The sequence below is a fragment of the Nannobrachium achirus genome (genome assembly GCF_963921795.1).
Source record: "Nannobrachium achirus genome assembly, chromosome: 24".
Lineage (NCBI taxonomy): Eukaryota > Metazoa > Chordata > Actinopteri > Myctophiformes > Myctophidae > Nannobrachium > Nannobrachium achirus.
In genome coordinates, this window is record NC_137831.1 from 39,672,595 (window position 1) to 39,690,175 (window position 17,581).

Below are 17,581 nucleotides of genomic sequence, written 5' to 3' on the forward strand. Positions count from 1 at the left end.
TAACATGTCAATAGAGCAGGTTTTTAAGGTAAAAATCTATTATTATGGATATAAATAAGTAAACACTGATTCTGTGGCAAATACATGGACATTATATTACTTACACATATGGACAAACCCGCACCTTGACATGAACACAGAGATTACACACACTTATCGATAGACCAAGAGTAGTTATATGGAATGGAAAAGTAATTAGACCCATTTTTCGGTACGATATTTTGCTTCTGCAAACGATATAGTATATCATTGCAAATTAAAATCACTTTTTTCGATTCAGTTACTATATCGTTACACCCCTAATGGCCATGCATCGGCAAAAGCCTGGATCGTCTACATACACCACTGGTTCCCAAGCACTGGGTCGGGACCCATGTGTGGGTCGCGGACACCTTTTTATGGGTTTTGTTCCCTACATTTAATTTTTAATTATTATTTCAAAACATTAAAAAATAAAACGTTCCCAAAAAAGCAAAGATTTTCATGAAAGAAATGCAATGATTTAATTAGTAATTTCTTTTTTTTTTTCTTCTTTTTTTTTCCTTTTTTTTATCCCACGATTTTGTAACCCATTTTTTTTTCACCCAGTGCCAATTGTCTATGTAATCCTGAGCTCTGCTCTCCCTCTGCCGCGCCTGGGGAGACAACGGACTGACCTCATGCTTCCTTCTATGAATGAGTAGTCCAAGTTGCTTCTTTTCACCTGACAGGGGGGATTTTCCCGGTTTGGACATAGCGTGTGGAAGGAACACGTTATTCCAACCAGTTCCTTTCCCCTCCATCAGGTGCCCCGGCTGGCCAGGGGGAGGCATTATAGAGACCAGGATTACTGCATGTTTTTGTGAGGGTATCTACCCTAGGAGACACAGGGAGAACATGCAAACTCCACACAGAAAGGCACTTTCATCAACCCCACCTAGGGTGTGGGCGCTGATGACGCGGAGGAGAGAACACGCCCTCAGCGCCCTTCATTAGTAATTTTATTAATAAATAAAAGAAAAAACTAAAAATGTTTAAGAAATAGTGAAAATAGCTGATGTACAAGCTCACAACACTGCGCGAAGCGATGCGTTGTGAGCTTGTAGATCTGCTATTTCACTAGTTTGGGTCCCGGGCAAACGTCTAATTTCTCTTTTGGGTCACAGGCTAAAAAGTTTGGGAACCACTGCTCTACAACACCCGACCCCCTCCCCCAACACACACACACACACACACACACACACACACACACACACACACACACACACACACACACACACACACACACACACACACACACACACACACACACACACACACACACACACACACACACACACACACACACACACACACACACACACACACACACACACACATCTGCTCCTCTGCCCCAGCCAATCAATCCATTCCATCCAGACCCCAGACTGGAGAAGCTTTGAGTACAGAAGCCCCCCCAGTGTGTGTACAGATTGTCAAAGTCTGGGTTCGAGGGCCGCAGGGAGATTGGAATTTGGGGTTGTTTAATATTCTGGAGGGGAATGGGATGCTGTCCAAGTCTTTCAGATCAAAAGGATTCACACTGTTGTTAGGGCTGTCACAATTATTACATAATCGTCTTAATCGCAATTATTCGAGGTAAACGCAATTATTTTGCATAATCGTCATAATTGTTTCCATGTTGAAAGATTTTCATACATTTTCAAACATTTTCAAAAACAGTGGAAATAGCATATCTACGAGCTATCAAGTTGTCAAATATGTCCATCATTTCTTTGTATATTTAGGTTATGTGTCATATCTGCCATGTGCAACTTCAAAGCCTAAACGCCAAACAGAAATGTAATTGTCAACGACAAAAACACAATTAAATCATTAATCATTAAAAACAATTAATCGTCATGTAAAATGTCCTAATCATGACAGCCCTATTCAGATCAAAAGGAGTCACACTGTTGTTACATCAACACAATCTGTCACCATAGCATGTAAGTGTTTCCCTATTGTAAAGGAGGAAGCCCCTGTTCTCTAGGGGGTCTCACATGGCCATGGGCCTTATGGCCTATAGCAAGTCCAGTCCAGATACAGTTTTTTTTTGTGTTGTAACTTATTTTGAAGAATAAAACTGTATCTGTATCGGACAGTATACCAGAAGACTCCATAATCTGGAGATAAGCAACCGTCACGTCGCATACACAAACTTTAGAAGGCAATGGTAGCCAATCAGGAGGGGAATATGGGAAATGGGACAAATCCATGGTGACATGACTTACTGTGAGAGATACTGTGTACCGCTTTGCGTAATTTTAGGCCAAAATCTGTCGGAGTAGAGTCCAAAAATGTGTGTGCGCAAAAATCGGCATGATGGTGGCGCTAGAAGAGGAACAAAGAAAGAGGGCGCTAGAAGAGGGCCAAAGAAATGAGGGGTGGAGGTTGTGAGTTGCCATTCAAGGAGTCTGTGTGCAAAGTTTGGCATGCGTCTCCTCAAATTATTGGCTTGGAAGTGCGACTAAAAATTGCAAAAACTAAAAAGAAATCCATGAATTCAGGTCTCCATGGGTGAGTAATCAATAGAAAGTTTTTTCATTTTTGGGGGGTGAACTATCCCTTTAATGCAACATACAGTAACTAGCACATCTGCAGAGGTTGGAAGTGGTCAGGGGTGTGGGGGGGGGGAGTGGGACTGAGTTACCAGGGCCCAAGGTGGAGGGGCCTTAATTATTTTATACGTTAGCTATTAAACAATGCGATCTTGTAGATCTGCTATTTTTGAAAAGTCGTGAAAATGTGTGCATGTCTTTGAATATATGTACTTTTTAAGCGAACATTTGTAACTCAAATTTTACTTCTGGGGGGTCCCTGGAACTAAATATTTTGAGATGGGGGTCCGTGGGCAAATACATATCATTTTGGGGGTCCTTCACATGAAAATATTTCAGCACCACTGACATAGAAACATAGTTTTTTTTTTACAAACCTTGGAAGGATTTGAAATATTCAGACAAATTCAGACAATGTTCACGATAAAAAAAAATAGCAGATCTACAAGCTCGCAGTGCGGCACTGATCTTGTATATCTGCTATTTTTCAATAGTTAAAGCCCAAAATGTAAGTGGATCTTTGTACCCAGGGCCCAGAATTTGGTGGGACACCCCTGGTGGTCTCCCTATATTCTTACAGTGCGAAATGAAGGCGGTTTTTGGTATAGGGACACCTACTGGTTGGCGGGTAGTACTGCCTGAAGCTCATAATCTCTCCCCTGATCAAGCCGTCTCCTACAGTATGTGGGAGATGTAGATTCAGAGGGGACATGATGAAGCTTATGGATTATTCGCGGCTTTAAAAATCGGATAAGATATAGGATGTTTACTGTCAATTGTATCCAGAATACGATTACATTTTGTCTCTTCAAATAGCAGCATCATACAAGTAATACAGCAGCATTATACTATTAATTATCTCTTAGGTCTGTCATTGGTCATGTCACAAGTCATAAAAAGTCTGTTGTCAAAGATAAGGTCATCCCTAAGTACATACATCTAAAAACTATAAAAGTAAGTAAAACCAAACACTGGATATTGCACTTGCAAATAGCACACTGCACTTGACCATGGTGTGTGTGCGTGTGCGTGTGCATGCAGGTGTGTGCGAATGTGTGTGTGTGCGTATGTGTGTGTGCGCAAACGTGCGTGCGTTCAGGTAAATGGAGTTGTCCAACTGTGCGTTCACAGTTCCTGGAAAAATAATGTTTTCTTAGTCCTGGCTCATATCCGGGATATAATAGAAAATAGGAACAGAGTGTGCACTGCACGGCATGTCCTTTAGGCTTTAAAAGTAACAAAACAAGCAGCCTGAATAACATAACTCTAATAAAGAGACCTTAGGAAATCAAATCAAAATCAGGGTACATTGGTAGCTGACTGGTTGATTGATACATTGTCCACATGGAGTAACAGCTGGGGTTCCTGTGTTGAATGTTATCTCTTCGACATGTTCATTTACTTTTTATGTTATCTATTTATCTAGTGGTTCTCAACCTGTGGTGCAGGTACCACTGGTGGTACTTGAGTAAGCCCCCCTCTGGTGGTACTCAGCAGGGGTGTCGCACCCGAATCTGGGCCCTGGGTACAAGGATTCACTTCAATTATTTTTTATTTTTAAATGTTGCTATTTTTGAAAAATCGTGAAAATGTGTGCAAATCTTTTTTATTATTATTATTATTTCAAATCCTTCTAATTTTTTTTGAAAAACCTATGTTTCTATGTCAGTCAGTGGTGCTCAAACTTTTTCATGTGAAGGACCCCCAAAATGATATGTATTTGGCCACAGACCCACATCTCAAAATATTTAGTTCCAGGGACCCCCCAGAAGCATTGAAGCAAATTTGAGTTGTGCGGTTAGGGTTAGGGTTAGAGATGGGGAGAGTTGGACAAACGCAACGTTGGAGTAATGGGTGTTACGAAACAACGCTATGCACCCCTTCCGACCTACAGAAGCAATTGGTTGAAATAGGCTCACTAGGTTTGAGAACGGATTAATCACATAAAAAATATCAGTTGTGCAGCTGATTATGGACTGACAGTCTCGGGAGAAACTGCAGTAGGCTAAGCGGCTATTCTAGCGCAATTTGCACGGGAAGTTCACAGACTTAAAGTAGATAAATCTGTCCGATGATCCTTTCAAATTATTGGATTAGGAATGCAACAAACACTACAAAATCTCAATGAATGAACCGTCTACACACCTGTATTCATCAGTTATTATGGTGGTACTTGGAGAGACAGATCATTTTTAGGTGGTTCTTGGTTATAAAAAGGTTGAGAACAACATCTAATCTATCCACTATTCCTGGGATATAGATGACGCGCAGCAAAATCCTCAGTATTAATTTAACTCAAGAGTTAAGAAGCAGCGTGCTCACTCCTCATGCATTGAAGGAAGCATGAACTCAGTTTGGGGCTCTCCCCAGGTTGGAAAGTAGCGCCTGCAGGATTACAGCTTAGACAAGATAGCAAAGTTTGACGTCATTTACACATCCTACATGGTTCGCGTTGTTTTCCCCCCATTCTGAATTCCCATAGACCTTTTTTATATCGCGTCATATAAGAACTGTGTTCCAAACATAAACAAATGATCTCAGCAGTTTGACTCATATGGATATGAAGAATCAACTGATGGTGAGTAAACGTTAATGTTACTGTTGCCAAATTAGTTAGCTAGAAACAGACTGTATCAAATATGAGTGACTGACTATCATAAACCATACAGAGCCACCTCCCCGACAATATCGCAGAGACTGTTTGTTGGAGCGGTGAAAGCGCTCCCAATAGACAGGTATGTCCGTGGGTATGTGGGTGGGTGGCTGGGTGGCTGGCTGGCTGGCTGGCTGGCCGTGTCCGTAGCCTGGCAATACCTTGAGTGGCCACACACAACACACTAGTTAAAGGAGGGGCGCTGTTTTGTGCAGGCCAGGCACACTCACCACTCACTCACAGGCACAGTTTACTCACTCACTCACTCACTCACATAGGGTACAGCTGCTCAAATTCACCGCTCCACTTCGAACCGAGGTTTGATTTTTTATTTTTGGACCACAATATATGAGACGATTTTAAGATGACCCAACGTCATTCTCCATAGAGAAATTACTTCCGTGGAACCGGGGGATGAGCGAGTCACGTCATGACTTCGTTACTCTATAGGCACTTTTTAACCCACACAAATGGGCTACAAAATCGTGGGATAAAAATAAATGACAAATGGACCTGTGAGCATCCTTTTGGGTCAATTTTGTACTTTCCCAGAATTAACATTGAGGAATCTAATATGCATCATATTATCCTTTGTATATTTCCATAGTACTACACCATGTACTGTATTGGTAAATTCTGGACAGATTTGAGAGGTGCCAACATCCACTACTACTGCATCATGCTTATCCATTATACAGCAAAGTCCTGAGTGCTGATTTAACTCTGAATGTGAAAATGGAGCCGTATGGCCTTGATATCAAAGTAACACTTCAGATTTTACTGTGTACCACAAATACCAACACAGGCTGGGACGCCCCGATGGCTCAACCAGATGGTGCATGTACCAACTAGGCAGAGACCAAGTCACGACAACTTGGGTTCAAATCTTATTTAATGATTTGTCGTGCATATCATATCAGAGAGAGAGAGAGAGACAGAGACAGAGACAGAGACAGAGACAGAGAGAGAGAGAGAGAGAGAGAGAGAGAGAGAGAGATGTACGTAACTATCAGGGGTGTTGTTGTCTGGATTATTCATGAAGCTTTCCTGGAAGAGAAAGATCCCATGATTGGCGGCTAGTTGCGCTGTTTTCCCCCCGCGAGGTACCAAAAAGATTTTTTCTCCACTGGACCCCATTAATTTTCCTCTTAGATTTTCTCACCTTAATGAACATCGTCATAAATGCTTTATGGTTCCTGTCGCTAGTGAAAAACTGCCTTTCAATTACCATGATATGCATTTTGTGCAAATTATGTTAAAATTGATGATAAAGTTGCGGGGGGGGGGATTGCTAAACTGATACCAGCCGGCTGTGTTCTTCTTCGTGTGCTGTATTTCGGGAGGCTCCGACCACATTCTCCCATGTATCCCTGCGGTTGCACGTGACCGTTGGCAGCCAATAGCATTCCTTATGATTCCTGGGGTACCATTCAAACAATGATGGCGACACCCATACAAGGGACAAAAAAGCGCCATTTTCGCCGCATAGAAACAAATGTCTTTGCACCGTCCGTATTTTTTTTACAGTCTATGGTAACTATACGTAGATAAATAGATGTAAAGTGGTTCCAGTAGGATCTCCTTTTAGTCAATCTGGCTAACCATCATCAAAGAAAAGGTCCTGAAGAGCATAGAAGTCTGATCTTGAGAGATGACCTTGTACCAGTGATTTCAGGGGTGAGATGCCGTAGGAGCGCAGAGGTACGGCGTCCCCATTCTTTTCAAGCTGCACGCACGCATGCACGCGGCCCCCGCATGCACGTGGGGAATGAAGCGTGGGCCGCGCCGTCACACATCTTGATGGCGCGGTCCACGCTTCATTCCCCCTACCTGGCTGCTTTGCATAACAATACGGGCAAGCAGGCCTCGCCTACGCCCTCAGTTACACTGTATACCAGTGTTGATTTGGTCGACTGAAACTATGACGAAAAATGTTTGTCGACTGCGTTTTTTTCACTGACGAAAACAAAATAAAAACAGAATAAAAACTAAGCTGTGATGACTAAAACTAAGACTAAATATATTGACAATTTCATCAACAAAATAAAAACTAGACTAAAACTTTAGGGAGGGACTAGTGGAGAAGAGAGTCATTTTATGTTTGGTTGCTCTCAGGTGTTGCTGAAAATAGCCGATCTACAAGCTCACAACACGTCGCAGCAAGTGTAAAACCAGTCATTAGGATGCCATCAAGGCCAAAACACATTTCAGTTGACTAAATCAACTGTAGATTTCGTCGCCTAAAATCTTATGATATTTAGTCGACTAAAATTAGACTAAAACTACAACTTTTCAGGTGACTAAATTATGACTAAAACTAAATGACATTGTATCCAAAAGACTAAAACTAAATCAAAATTTGCTGTAAAAAAAACACTGCTGTATACACTTTGCATAACAATACTTGTTCACGTGACGTCATGAATTTAGAGTACCCACGCTTCAAAAATCCATATCACACCACTGAGTGATTTGTACTGTCATGAAACTTTTTCCTATTTCAAACTTCTAATAAATTCTTCAATCAATCAAACTATCAAACGAGCAAGAGAGATTCACAGCAATGATCCACATAATAAATCTGTGTAAATAGATGTTCACAATTTAGAAGTAACAACCTTGCGCATAGCACCTTCAAGCTCTGGTGGTTCTTGATGGGGGGAGCCGCCTCATTTGTAACGCTTCATAATTGTAAAGAGCACATTATCTCTTGATTGGTCGATGCCATCATGGCATCATCGCATCGGTATGTGAATAGGGCCGTAATGAATGTGTCCAGGAAGTAAGAATTATTTTTATCCAGCCTAGACCTAATAGTTTTTTGTTCATATTCATTGTAGTAAATATGTTTGTATTAACTATTATTATTAATATTATTATTATTGATGCTGCTGCAAATAAAACATCAAAATCAAATGTGTGCGTGTGTGCGTGCGTGCGTGTGTCCATTACTAGTCCATTACTAAGGGGAGAGTGTTTTTTTGCAGGTCTTTCAGTCCGAGTGTATCAAAAAAGCAACTGGGTTAAGCACAGTTGGTCCGACCAGTTTAACATTCACCAGGTTAGCATTCACCAGCATCAGCAGGTTAGCAATTCACCAGGTTAGCATTCACCAGCATTAGTTTTACTGAGGTTATGGTTAGGGTTATGGTTAGGTTTAGGTGCATCTCCGCACAAGCTTTTGCTGCCTTAACCCAGTTGCCTTTTAGATACACTCGGACTGAAAGCCCTGCAAAAAAAACATTACTAAGCAGTACCAAATTTCTTAGTACAATGCCAGTAGGCCACAGAAGTACATCTACTCATTTATTTACTTCCTGTTTTGAAATATTTTTACTTACATTTTGGGACACAATGGAAAGAGGAAGTAGAGAAAAAGATTAAATGGATACAATAAAATATATCTTCTCTTAAATGGATAAAATTAAAATTCTTCTCTATTCTCTATGTTACTAGTACAATACCATCTTCATGAGCTCTTTCATTAATTTTAAAATTAAATTCTCTGATCGGGCTGAAATGTTGTTTCCCCAAGACAATAAATGGACATGTTGTTGTTTTTATGAATATAGAAATAGAAAGTTTCTGCTAGTGGCCTCTGGTCGGTGAGTGGTGCTACATACAGTAGGGCAGTTGTTTCACAAACACTGGGTCGGGACTAATAAGTAACTAGTAAGTAACTATTACTATTAAATACTAATACTCCAAGGCAGTGTTTCTCAAACTTTTAAATGTCAAGGTCTCCCCTTAAATCTGACAGTGTACAAATGGAAACAAATGGACCCGTTAGGATCCATTTGGTTCCTTTTGTACAGTCTTTTAGACCCCTATAAAGGAACCCACAGAGTCCCTGGAATCCACTTTGAGAAACACTGCTCCAAGGAATTCTATAAAAACATAAAATGTTTTAAGAAATAGTGAAATTAATAGATCAAAAGCTCACAAAATGTTGCATCGCATCCTGACGTGTTGTGTGCTTGTAGATCTGCTAGTTTCACTAGTTTGGGTCTCGGGGAGAAATCTCATTTCTCGAGCTAAATAGTTTTGCAACCACTGATATAGTGAGTGTTCATTTAAATCTGACAGTGAAGGAATGTAACCTCTCAGAGTTAAACGAATAACCTGGATATTTGCTGGTGCAATTACATTATGCATGTCTTTCTACTTCACTTTAATCTACCGGTATATAATCTTATCCTGAAACTCTCCTCTCTTTCCTATACACACGGTTAGCCAAACTCTAGTCTTGCGTGGCCAGACTGTTGACTCCGCGATTTGGAAATGCTCCCGTCATACAGTCTGGAATAACGTAAGAAGAACGATGAGTAAACGGTTAAAGCGGAAGTGAAGCCTCCTCCTCACTTCCGTTTCCGTCTCACATCGCGCACATTTATCATTATGTAAATAAAAATCATCTAAGCATGTTTAGCTTGCTGTTTAGCAGAAATTACATTTTAAAATATATTTTCGTGGACAGTTTCCATTACTCGCCGTTCAGGAGCTGTAGTTCCAGACTCTATATAGCATTCAGAGATTGTGGAATAGTTGTCTGGCTACGCGAGACTAGCCAAACTCCAACTTAAATCCTATTTACATTCACCATATTATGTACAGGCGGCCGACCGATAGATTTATAGTGATATCTATGACAAATGTCTCCTGAAAATAAACCACACATCTGCTCAACAAGCTGGTTAATTAAACCAAAAACATAATTGCGGGGTAAAAGCCACGTGAGTTTATTTTGTTTTCGAAACGTACATCAGCTCACTGTAATAAAAGACAGACACTCACCACATCTTTGCTCTCCTGAGGGCTTTCTCCCTGTAAAACACAGGAAAACACAGAGCAAGGAATCAGTCTTGTTTTCCTTTTTCCAGACAATTGTTCTTGTCCATTTTTATTTCACCTATTTATTCACCAGCTTGCAAAGCTAGTCAATAGATAAGCAGCCGATGACGTCAGAAATCTCCTGCAAATTGCATGAGATTTTATGACGTCAGAATTATGGTCACATCTGACACTGTGGTTCCCCTGACACATCATTGTGACATCACAGGTGATATCACAGGTGACATCACCCATGTAAAAGTCCATATATGGGTATTCCCCAGAATCCCTTTTATGCCCATATATGAAGATCCCTGATGTCATCATATACATTACGGGCCAGATGGCCAAGACATGGCCCATATCTGTGTGGCTGGTTCAGATAAAAGGGAGTGTATGTTGTGATGAACATAATCCCTTTTATCTCCATATATGGGTACCAGGGGTCTCCATATATGGGTTACTGGTCCGATATACATACATCACTGGCCAGATGTCCAAGAATTAGGCGTCTTACTAGTATTCAAAATATATACTATCATGACATCAGTGTAAGACAGAATTCAGTCCTGCAGATCCCACAAGGCCACTAAAGTGCTCCACAAGGCTAGTCCACAAGGCGCAAGCTGGTATAAAAGGACTGTGTCATTTCTTGTTTCCCAGCGGATTCCTGGCGACTCGTGTCAGTGCAACCACACTTGCAATCTCCCAGAATTGCACCTTTCTAGTTGTCTGTGTTCCTGAGTCATCATAGCCAGTAGTATAACGGTTGGGATACTAAAGCTACTGCCCCTCCTGCCTTGTTAAAGATGCTTGTACATCAGGGGTCTTCAACGTTTTCAGGCCAGGGACCCCTTAGTTGAGAGAGAGATGAAGCAGGGACCCCCACAACCTTTTTATGGATTCCATATAGTTTTGTTGTTTGACACCACAGTCATCAGTGTATTTTGGATTCATGTCAATTTGAGTTTTCAGATATTTAACTACTTGAGCCGTTATTACCTATAATGAACTTGATCTTTTACTCTGTACTTAGTCTGCTCTTTTCCCCTCTACACCAAACCTCTTTGCCAAAAATAGCTGATCTACAAGCTCACGACGGACGCCGTCGTGAGCTTTTAGATCTGCTATTTTTGGCTACAGTTCTCAGAATATGCACACTAGGGTTCAAGTTGTTAATATAAAAAGGATTGGAAGATTTCGAGGACCCCCTGTAGTAACTCTGAGGACCCCTGGCAACCTAGAAACCTGCTCGGAAATAAACACTCTTTCCCCCGTGTGTGCTGATTTCCATATAGGCTGCCCACCCTCTCTCGTCCCGGCTGATTCTCATCATACCGACACCGCGTAACCAACCTCGCATGCCCGTATACAGTATACGCATCCCTGCGAAACCATGGCAACGGCATTAGGATGCAGCAGCATCCAGGAGGAAAAGGGGGGCGGGCGGAGGAGGGGGCAGCGGTGAGTTACGGCGACAGCCGGGGGAAACACGCCGCATTGACACGGAGCGGGGAGGAGATGAGAGGCGAGAACAGCCATCCCGCTACCTCTGTATGACCGGCGTTCGCTGCACAAGTACAGTCCCAGGAGAGCCACCACCGCGGTATTACTGTACATCTTACATTAAACATGCATGTACTGTATCAGAGCAATATTCATATTGCTCATATTATACTCCAATTCTCCTTTCTCTCTCTCCGATTCCCTCCATGCCATAGAAAAGGATCCAGAGTGCACATCGTCACTGTCGGGGCAGAAACCCTCGTATCTCCAGGTTTCAAATGTGTACATTTTTTGGGGTCCACCGGCTCCACCCTATGTTCCCCAGGTTCTATGTTCCCCACAGGTTAACCAGCATTAGTTTTACTGAGGTTAGGGTTGTTATGTTTAGGTGGTAAGTGGGGAACATAGAACCTGGGGAACATAGAACCTGGAGAACATAGGTACGGCCCCCATTTTTTCGCAAAGTAAAGCCCTGCTTCATCATAGTGTTTTCACTAGTGTTTTCACTAGTTTGAATCATTTTTAAAATGATAAATACAAAAACAAACGGTTTTGGACATACAAGGTTTCCACCCGACAACGACGATATTATATTTCCCTTCTCTCCGCCACTCAGCACTGTCTCCTCCGCTGCATGCTAATAAGGAGAGGGGGGGGGAGACCACAGAAGTGGGCTCTGCCTTCACACAGAGGGTTCAGCCATCAATTGTCTTATTTACATTAGAGTCCACAAGGGGTGTTCGGATCTCAGCTCGCATCTCGATGTTCTGTGTTCTGGACATGGCGTGTCAATGGAACGAGCGACTTCACGCTGAGGTGTGACCAGGGGCGTCACAAGGGGGGGGAAACGTGGGACTGAGTTACTAGGGCCCACGGTGGAGGGGGCCTTTACTTGTTTTAGCTATTGAAAAATAGCAGATCTACAAGCTCACAGCGCGGCACCGAGTGCCGCGCTGTGAGCTTGTAGATCTGCTATTTTTGAAACGTTGTGAAAATGCGTGCAAATCTTTGAATATGTGTACTTTTTAAGCGAACATTTGTAACTCAAATGTTGCTTCCCTGGAACTAAATATTTTGAGATGGGGGTCGGTGGCCAAATACGTATCATTTTGGGGGTCCTTCACGTGAAAAAGTTTAAGTACCAATGATATAGAAACATAGGTGTTTAAAAAAAACCTTAGAAGGATTTGAAATATTCGAAGACTTGCAAAAATGTTCACGATTTTTCACGGCACTCAGTGCCGCGCTGTGAGCTTGTATAGCTGCTATTTTTCAATCGCTAAAGCACAAAATGTGAGTGAATCCTTGTACCCAGGGCCCAGACTTTGGTGTGACACCCCTGGGTGTGACCACCACCCTCTCCAGACTTAAGTGCTGGCCCACAGCACTGAGCTTTAATGGATACTGCATGTTCTCTCCTTATGGGTCAGTGGAGGATGATTTCATCTGAGGCTGGCTACACAACGTGTTTTGGGGGAGTGAGAGTGTGTTGGATTGATAGCGCAGTGGTTCTCAACCTGTGGGTCGGGACCCCCAAATTATTTTGGGGGGGGTCCCCAGATGATTAACTTAATGTGCAACATTGTTTTCTCACTCAACAGTAAACAAACCAACATATACAGTTTAAGTGTATCTATAGAGGGTACCTGCACATTTCTCAAGAGACAATTTAAAGGGCCAGTTCACCTCTGGGGCAACCAGATCTTATTTTATTGTTGTTTGGGACACGATCAACACAATCCTTATTACTGGTAGTTATTTTTTGTGTTCAATCTGTGTTTTGAGATATTTTAGTATTTCAACATGAATGATGAATTTTGCATCATATGATGCAGCATGATGACTCATATGATGCAAAATGCATCATCATTCATGCTGAAATACCAAAATATCTCAAAACACAGATTGAACACAAAAAATAACTGTGTTGATCGTGTCCCAAACAACTATAAAATAAGATCTGGTTGCCCCAGAGGTGAACTGGCCCTTTAAGGACTTTTAATACATCTAAAATGACAAATTAAACATTGGTCAAATTGTCAAATATTAGAGGCTGAAATTGTGAAAATAGCCGATCTTGCGTTGTGAGCATGCGATCTGCTATTTTCACAATAGAACCGTGTTATACAAAATGTAATGCCTCAACTCTTAGTGCTCGTAAGGGTGCGGGGGTCCCCAGTTAAAATATTATTTTGGGGGTCGCGGCCCGAACAGATTGAGAACCACTGGTATGAGAGGAGCAGCTTTCAGAAATGCCCAAATCCTCATAAAACAGCAGAGAAATTAGGCTGTGATGGATCCTGTGCTGGGCACTCAAAAAGTATCAGGCTACTAGCCTAGGTATGCAGGTTGCGGACCATTGTCATTAACCACTGGTGTCCCATCACTGACCCATAACAGGCAGTTAAAAGCCTGCATATTTGTTAGGATGATCCAGAGATTAAACGTGTTGTATGCCATTCTGTTACCGACACACCTAACACTGCCAGCATTCAGCTAATCTTGACTGTCTTGCAGGTTAAACATCATGGTCATGGATCCGCAGTGTGGGCTAAGCAACAGGGATGGCTTGACAGCCAGTCTCGCCATGTGTATCACAATTAATTACACGCCTGCACCGCAAAAGAAATGTGTCGAGACGATGAAGGATTAGGATTTTGATTTCAATGTTTTTTTTCAAATGAATCCGTTTTCAACTGCGGCTGTTGATGTAACGTGCTTCATCCAACGTGAGTGATTAATTAGGCTACAGTGGCCATAAACGATACAGAGAGAGCGATGTCTAAGCTATGCTGCAAAGGCTGCAAAGGCAACTATGCATGATGCTTGATTCAATCTGATCATACAGTATTGCAATTGAATATTGTTCATGTTTTGGTGTGAGGACACACATTCTAATTGGTCTCACCACCACGCTACACAACCAACCAAACTAACAAACATATGGGTCATTGGGGAATCCTCCCCCTTTGATGTAAAATATAGTGCATTTTCTAGGCTACTACTATGAAACATAACTGAAATAAATGATGGTTCGTTTTATCCGTAAGATAAATTACATTGACTGTGCACCGTGCCCCCGCGTGTTAACCGGTTTACGTGCTAATCTAACAGGCTGATATAGCCTATTTATATTGTATGCACGTTCAGAAAAGCACAATGGTTTTTACCGTGGGTAATAGCGGCTCCATCTGAGCTCCTTGGTCCGTTATGTCCATCTTTCGCTCGGGATCTCACAATAAATTGGTGATGCTGCCTCCTCCTATTGTCCCTCGTCTTCTTCTGTCAGAATGTTGGGCTGGCAGCAATGACAATGATGAGGATGATGATGTCCCCCCTCCTCTCCTCTCACATCCACCGGCCGGTTTGTGTCTCAAACGGAGGTGAGCATGTGTAGCTGATCGTCTTGTCCTACATACCATGATACGTCCTAGACTCGTTTACGCATGGTGTGTGGGGGTGTTCTTCTTGTTGTAGGCTAGCGCTTCTCATTATTGACGCGCGCTCTATCCAGCTCGGAGCGTTCCCACGACGACTGAACGCGCGCGCACACACACACACACACACACACACACACACACACACACACACACACACACACACACACACACACACACACACACACACACACACACACACACACACACACACACACACACACACACACACACACACACACACACACACACACACACACACACACACACACACACACACACACACACACACACACACACACACGTGAGTCATGAAAACAAAAAAAAGCTATAACTGTGGTGGTGGGCTATTCCAGAGGCGTCAATTGGGTATGGCAAGCTATGGCAGCTGCCATACCTTGGTTACAGGGGGAAATAATAAAATGTAGCCTACTGTAATCGTGCTAGGATGGACACCATGATGAGCTTTTTCTGAACTGACGCCGCTGGGCTATTCATCCAGAACTCGTTTAAGGACAATATATAGGTCTATATCTAGGCCTAACTACCCATTCGTCAAATAGGTCCAGGGCTAGGCCTACCATAAATCTGTATTGTATAGAACTGGTTTGGTTCCAACAGTGGGTCCGTGGGTCGGGACCCATTTGTGGGTCGTGGTCTCGTGGACACATTTTTTGTGGGTCCCTTGGCCTTTAGACCTCTTCTGGGTGCGACAGCGAATGACCACAAGATCTACACTAAAACGATTAAATTGTCGACACGTGTTGTCCATTCCATCATTATAGGCCTATTCCAGCTACTTTATATTCCATCCCCAGCCAGATCAGTGCGTCAGGATAGTGATACATTGGCTCCCTCTAGTGGTGAAATTGATGACATGCCAATTTAAATAGGCTAGATGTCGCTCCACTGCAGTTGTGTAGGCCCTATTTTATTATATTATAGCCTATGTATGGCTATCATAAAAAAAGGGAAAAAAGGCTTATTTGGCAGTTTTGGCACCAAAACAATCTCACATAATGGCGTTTGAACAAATCACCGCCCACGACAGTAGGCAACGAATGATGCTTTATGCATAGACTAATATGCCCATTTTAAAATATGAGCATTTTCTCTTAAAAAATAAAATAAAAAATAAAACCTAAAAAACAAAGAAAAGGTTTGTGTCTTTCCTCTGAAGTGTTTTTCTTTCAACTTCTTCAAATTGAACAGCAGGCCATGGAGTAATAGGTCTATACAGTGTCATACAGTAACACTCACATTTCACTTATGGAAATTGTAAAACGTATAAAACTTATTAAACCTATTAAAGTCTGACAGTCACAAAAAAGGGGAAATTGTGCTTGGTATTCTTTATTGATTGTTTGTATTAGTGGATAATGGATAGCCTATCAGGTCTTAGCCAAAATTATGGTTACTTTAATTAGGCTAATTAGATCAAATGGTAGCCAGTTAAGTCGGCAAGTCGCCCTCTTTCAAAGTCGCCCCCAAACTCGTTTCCCAACGGGTCTGTGGCCTTAAGCTAGATGCAGAATAGACTAAAATCAAATATTTGCTTCTGGGGGTCCCTGGAACAAAATATTTTGTGATGGGGTCCGTTGCCAAATACATATCATTCTGGGGGTCCTTCACATGACAAAGTTTGAGAAACACTGATGGCAACAAGTTTTTTTCAGAAAATTGTTATAAATAGAAGACATTTGTAGAAGGTGCCTATCAGTAGTTAAGGACCCCCAAAATTGTTTTTGGCCGTGGACCCCCATCTCAAAATATTTTGTTCCACGGATGGACCCCTATTGCAAACTTTTTTGTTCCAGGGACCCCCAGAAGCACATATTTGATTTTAGTCTAATCTGCATCTAGCTTAAGGCCACAGACCCGTTGGGAAACGAGTCTGGGGCGACTTTGAAAGAGGGCGGCTTTTCTGGCATTCGATCAAATTCACATGCTTTATCTTTGCGTGCACATCAATCCAATCCAACAATTACATTTTAAAATGTGCCTGAAGGCTTCACCTCTTGAATCGTGGAAACTGTTTTGTAGTGCAGTGCACTACAATATATCACACAGTCACTGCAAGGTGGTAGAGTAAGTACTAGTAAATGTAGCAAATGCCACAACTATATTACAAATTTAAATTCGTATTTGAGTTTTTTTTTTAGGTCAATTTCACAATCATATTATTTAATTGTAATTAGTAGGCTACCTATAATGCATTAATGTGTTCATCACTTTAATGTTGCAACTTGGTAGGCAGGTCTTTTTGTTCAGTGCTGCTGGCTAGCTCAACCTATAATATCAACCATAATAATAATTGATCAGTTAAAATAGCATAGATATTACCTTATATTTTTCGACAGATGTCAATTAGGCCTAATTGTAGTGGGGTAAAATGTGTCTGCATGGCTCCAGCGCCCCTGAATTGCTAGCCTGGCATGGAGTCAGGGACGTGCTGGACCCTTGATTCAGCCCGGGAAAAAGAGTTGGAGAGGCCCTCATTGCGCTGCTGCTACTCCAAGATTTGCCATTTCAGATAATGACAAGTGACAAGCCAGTGGGCCAATTACATGAGTTAT

General features: G+C 42.0%; 1 protein-coding gene across 3 annotated transcripts in view; it reads right to left on the minus strand.

The window, feature by feature from the left end:
* LOC308280500 (sodium-driven chloride bicarbonate exchanger-like) overlaps positions 1–14,786 on the minus strand; it is a gene marked incomplete at both ends in the record, with an annotated part of 140,212 nt that extends 125,426 nt beyond the window's left edge. For all 3 annotated transcript variants that reach the window (XM_080720786.1, XM_080720785.1, XM_080720784.1), the window contains 2 exons: positions 10,027–10,056; positions 14,739–14,786. In XM_080720786.1, coding sequence (XP_080576912.1) covers positions 10,027–10,056; positions 14,739–14,786 — 78 coding nt within the window. The remainder of the gene's footprint in view (positions 1–10,026; positions 10,057–14,738) is intronic.
* Between the last annotated feature and the right edge of the window lie 2,795 nt (positions 14,787–17,581).